General features: G+C 43.6%; 1 protein-coding gene across 4 annotated transcripts in view; it reads left to right on the top strand.

Moving 5' to 3' along the window:
• Nucleotides 1-5069, top strand: part of TOR1AIP2 (torsin 1A interacting protein 2) — a 37149-nt gene extending 32080 nt beyond the window's left edge. For 3 of the 4 annotated variants that reach the window (XM_045297881.1, XM_045297880.1, XM_045297882.1), the window contains 2 exons: nucleotides 860-946; nucleotides 1886-4242. In XM_045297881.1, the coding sequence (XP_045153816.1) occupies nucleotides 860-946; nucleotides 1886-2658 (860 nt within the window). In that variant the 3' untranslated portion in view covers nucleotides 2659-4242. Of the gene's footprint in view, nucleotides 1-859; nucleotides 947-1885; nucleotides 4243-4697 lie in introns of those variants that run through there. The other variant, XM_045297879.1, reaches the window with a different exon arrangement.
• Nucleotides 5070-5359: the final 290 nt, after the last annotated feature.

Below are 5359 nucleotides of genomic sequence, written 5' to 3'. Positions count from 1 at the left end.
TTGAAAGCCCAGTCTTTCTCCCTCAGAGCTGTTGGCAGTTTTGAACAGCGAACCATGTGGATTGTACCCCAATGCCTAACCACCGCACCACCAGGACTCCCAACCTTGTATTCCTTTCTGAGTGTACTTCCTTCACCAAGAGTTTCAAACTGATTTGTAAGCTGTACAGTCATCTCTCCTGTCTCTGAATTCACTGCCTCTCTTATTTGTATAAGGAGCCTTGGCAGCACAGTGGATAAGTGTTGGACTGCTACTTGGCAGTACCACGGTTTAAATCCACCAGCTGCTGTGAGAGAGAAAGACTCGCAAAGACTGAGCCTTGGAAAGCCTAGGGTACAGTGCTCCTCGGACCTTTTGGGTCCCATGAGTCAGAATCCAACTCGTGGCAGTGGTTGGGTGTAACTTTAGGTTATTTGTATGAGGGTCTGAAGGAGCCAGGCGAGACTTGAGCACTGGAACTAGAGCACTATTAGCTTATGATTTTGAGTCTCATAAACAATGAGCACTTCTTAAAACCTTTCTTAATTTTGCACATTTTGGCCAATCATGTTTTAGTTTGGTTTGGCTCTAAAAGATAGAAAGTGTGTTTCTTTGAGTTTGATGTCAGGACCAGTGGAGGACTGTGAAGTAGCAACATTACCCTTAAATGAATTTCACAGTGCTGCTTTTTATTCTCCTAAGTAGCAGCAAACAAAAGTAATTTCGTGCCTGAAGGAAAAGACAGGGGAAAGATTAGTATTGTAAAAATGAGAATAATCCATATAATCATGTAATTCTTTGTTTTGATAAGAGAGAAGTAGAAAGATACACATACACTCTCAGCACGAAGTTTAATAATGATGTTCTTTCCCCCACTCAGAGCCTACACGTCATCTGCAAGCAGAACAAAGATCGGAAGAAAAGGAAAAGAGAACACACAGTGGCAGAAGGCAGCTGTTCCGTTATGGTAAGAGAGAGCTGGTCTCAGCGCGGTGTGGACTCGCGGTCAGGAAGCCCAGGAGCAGTGCCTGAGTGAGCTGGGGAGTGTGGTGCTTTTTCAGAGAAGTCGTTGGATAATCGCACCATGGACCTGGAGGAGTGTTTCCCTTCAGGGAGCACCGGCTGATGTTTTGGTGTTCTCAACAAAGGGCTTTTCAGAAACAAGAACACGGACCAGCCTCTTCAGTTAGAGAGTCCAGGCGTGCCTCATTGTATTGAGCTTCACTTTCTTGCACTTCCCAAAGACTCCTTTTTTGGGGGTGTTTATTTGTTTTTTACAAACTGAAGGCTTGTGGTAACCCTGCATCGAGCAAGTCCTGTCAGTGCCATGTTTCCAACAACATGAGCTCATGTTTCACATTTTGCTAATTCTCACAGTATTTCAAACTTTTTCATAATGCTCGCACACCCAGTAGACTACAGCTTAGGGTGGACTTAATTTTTTATATGCCTTGAGATCCCAAAAAGTCTGTGTGCCTCACCTTTCTTGTGCTGTTCCTGTTATTGTGGTAGTCTGTTACCAAGCCTGCAGGAGCGCTAAGCTTTGCCTGTATTAGTTTCTCTTGTGGCCTTTTTGAGTCTGAGCCCTTAGGAAAAGAGTAGTTTTGACAAGTTATATATATATTGCTAAGATGGAAGACTATCCTGATAGCTCAGTTTGTAACAACATTACTAATTGTTGCAATAGAAACAGAAACCCAGTTTTTACCTTTTAACAAAGATACTGTGTCTTCAATCATTAAATTGTGAAGGTAGTTCTGATGGACTTCCATAACAGACGGTGCAGAGGAGCTGGGAGAAAGAAACCCACCAGCACCAGCACGATACAGCTCTGTCTCTATCCGTCACTGCAGCTTCCCCCAGGCTTTGTCCCTACTTACTCTCTCTTTTTCTCACCCTCCCACAGGACACATCATTTTTGTCATCATGGGGATAGGCCTGGCTGTCTTTCTGCTCAATGCTATCAGTAGTTACTATTTCTCTCAAGCCCAACAAGTGCACAAAAATCCGGCTCTGGAGACCTTCCTGGCTCATTTCACCCAGTTGCAGGATAAATTTCCAGGCCAGAGTTCTTTCCTGTGGCAGAGGGGACGCAAGTTTCTACAGAAGCACCTCAATGTCTCCAACCCCACCGAGCCAGCCACTGTCATATTCACAGCCGCCCGGGAGGGGCGAGAGACCCTGAAGTGCCTGAGCTACCACGTGGCGGATGCCTATACTTCATCCCAGAAAGTCTCTGCCATTCAGATCGATGGCGCAGCAAGAACCTGGCAGGACAGTGACATGGTCAAGCTGTTAGTCGACCTTGAGCTTAGCTCTGGATTTGAGAATGGCCGGAAGGCGGCCGTGGTGCACCGCTTTGAATCCCTTCCTGCCGGCTCCACTCTGATCTTCTACAAGTATTGTGACCATGAGAACGCAGCCTTCAAAGATGTGGCCCTTGTCTTGACAGTCCTTCTGGAAGAGGAAACATTGGAAGCCAGTGTCGGCCCAAGGGAAACGGAAGAAAAAGTGAGGGATTTGCTCTGGGCCCGGTTTACCAACTCTAACACTCCCAGCTCCTTCAACCACATGGACTCGGACAAACTGAGCGGGCTGTGGAGCCGCATTTCACACCTGGTCCTGCCCGTCCAGCCTGTGAGGAACATCGAAGAACAGGGGTGCCCATTAGAAAGCTAAGCACCGAGTTGGCTATTGAAGAGGTGGATTTCTTTTTCCCTAAGCCAGCTTAAAATCCTTCCATTTATGGGGAAGGTGGTTGATAAATGCTAGCAAATGGAGAAGTACAAGTGAGCATGCTTTAGAAAAAAATTGCCCTTTTCACTTTTCATGGTATTTTTCTAATCCATGTGCGACAAAGCTAAAAATGGACCTGATTTTACCCCCTCTTTCCCTTTCAGCCTGACATATATAATTGAGGATTTTTTTTAAAATCCAAAAACATAGCAACAGAGCATTTGCACAGGAAGAAACCCTTGCTTCCCACAGTAACTACAGAGTGATTTTTTATTTTCTTGTGTGAGACTGTAAGGAGTCTTTCCAGTAATGTTTAGACTCTGAATAAGGCAATTACATTTATGAAGCAGTGATCATGTTTAGGAAAATATTTTTGTTAAATATTTTTAAGCCCCTCTTAAATAACCCTGTCATGGGTTACATTTTATGCTATACTTGCACTTTCGAGTCGTGCGAAACAAGGAACCGGGCATCAAGCCATCCATGCTTACCTAAATACTGTCCATCAAGCACTGTGCTTTTATTCCGTTACTGAGCTGACGTGGAAGCCATCTAGGAAGAGGGGAGATTGTTTATAACCATTGGAAAGGAAGAGATTCCCATCGGCTCTCTCTCTAGTTCAGCTTTCCTGAATGACTCAGAGCCATGGTTTTCAAGCTACCTGCATCCCTTCCCCTTTGAAGGCGATTAATTGGGCTTTTGACTATTTTATATTTTGGGTTTTTTATAAGATTTCCCTGGATCGTGGAGGTTTGAAGCTACTGATTAAGTGGGAAACATCTTAGAGGATTAGGAAGTTGGTAGAAACGAATGAATGGATTGAAATTTAGGAGTAGGAAGAGTGACGGTGACACAGGCTTAATGTATAGAAGTGCTGCCTATGGGAGATCCAGACTACATACAGAGGAACAGCAGGTCGTGCACTAGCATTGACTGGCATGTTTCTGGTGCTTTTGTTAATTTATCTTATAATTTCACTCTCCCCTGCATGGAATTTTGTAATCGTCAAGAATGAGAATTCGAGTGTCCTTTGAGCAGAATGGATTTCAAGAACCAATCAAATTGTAGGTCTTATGTTTCATAGGGGCACATTGACCTAGCTTTGCAAACTTTCATTTGCTGCGTGGTGATAGGACATGATATCATGCAGTTCATTTCATGGCCAGGTAGTCAGCACTATTAAGATGAAAGAAATGCAGGAACTATTATACTTAAGAGGAAAGAGAATATTCGCTAGGTCCTGTGATTGTAAGAAAGACTGAAAACAGTACTTTTGGAGACAGTGGGTGTTGATTGGCATCTGAGTTCTGAAAGCAGAAATCTAGTAAAGTGACTGACCCTCGCCTAATGAAGGGGCTGTTCTGATGCAGGGGAAAGCATTCTGAGGGACTGCCTGGGAATGTTTCCACTAGGTTTGGGCCTCTTCTGCTTTTAATGAGAGTGTGTATGCAAATGTGTGTGTTCACCCACCAGCTCCCCAGGGGAGAAAGGTGGGACAGTCTGCTCTCTTCAAGATTACAGCCTTGGAAACCCTATGGGCAGCTTTGTCCTACAGGGTTGCTTTGAGTTGGAATTAACTGAGTGGCACACAATGACACACACATGCACACATACCAACATAAGAAGCCATGCAATGTGAGTAGAGTGTGGAAGCATTTTAGGAAACACTAAGAAGACCCAGGGATATTTAGCGATCTTGAGAAAGAGACCAGAAAGACAGGGGAAGAATCTGATAGAAATACCTGCCACAGGAAGAACACACAAACCTCTTACCAATGCCTTAAGCTGTGCTTCTTGGTGTATGTGCAGGCATAGCTCAAGGAACAAATTGCATTTGGAATTTTGTGAAGGAAACTTCGATAGAATTAAGAAAGATCTGAACAAGAAATGAAAGCACAATGACTTTGTCAATGTCAATATAAGATCAGAGGAAATAGAAGAAAAATCTGTGTTTGATATTCAAGCTTATTCTTTATTTCTAGATTGTAGATGCTAGCATTCCCATCCAAAAGACCAGTGGTGCCTTACAGGACGGAAGCGTTGACCTGCTGGCTTGTGCTACCTCATGTCAAGAAAGGAACCAGCAGGAAGTGTTCTCTCAGCTCTCGGCAAGGGCTCAGTTCACACTGGATACCAAGGCTCTTGTTTCTTCATTCTGTTGAATATGGTTTTTCATCCTTTCCTCTTAATGTAACTAAGAAAAAGAAATTTCCAAGAATCACAACTTTCTTATTGTTGTCCAGGCATTGTGTTTTTCCTTCCATGTATAAGTGCAATCAACTATAATTGTCCTCTGTTTCAAAAATCACCTTAAAAAGAGGCAATGTATTAAAGAACACTGGATTACCTTGTGAGATAAGAAGGAAATGATTGTTTTTAAAGCGTAAAACAGACTCTTCTATGTGCCAGCAATGAACATCTTCGGTCTGATGTGCTTTCCCATTTGCGTGTTGTTTTACACTGTCAGTGTCCCAACTCCCTTTCATGTACTTTTCATTACTGTCATAGATACCTTGCTTCCTTGCCTTGGGAAAATAATTTGTGGGCATGTGATTCCGATGTGCATTAGCATAACTCACTTGGTGAGTACCGCCACAGCTGCAGAAACATCTGGTGGGATGAAACCGTTTCCATACTGGGGATT

This window comes from Echinops telfairi, unplaced genomic scaffold, assembly GCF_000313985.2.
Source record: "Echinops telfairi isolate 266 unplaced genomic scaffold, ASM31398v2 ScPeMD7_7424;HRSCAF=8462, whole genome shotgun sequence".
Classification (NCBI taxonomy): Eukaryota; Metazoa; Chordata; class Mammalia; order Afrosoricida; family Tenrecidae; genus Echinops; species Echinops telfairi.
The sequence above is the reverse complement of the archived record's forward strand: the minus strand, read 5'-3'. Positions and strand labels throughout refer to the sequence as shown.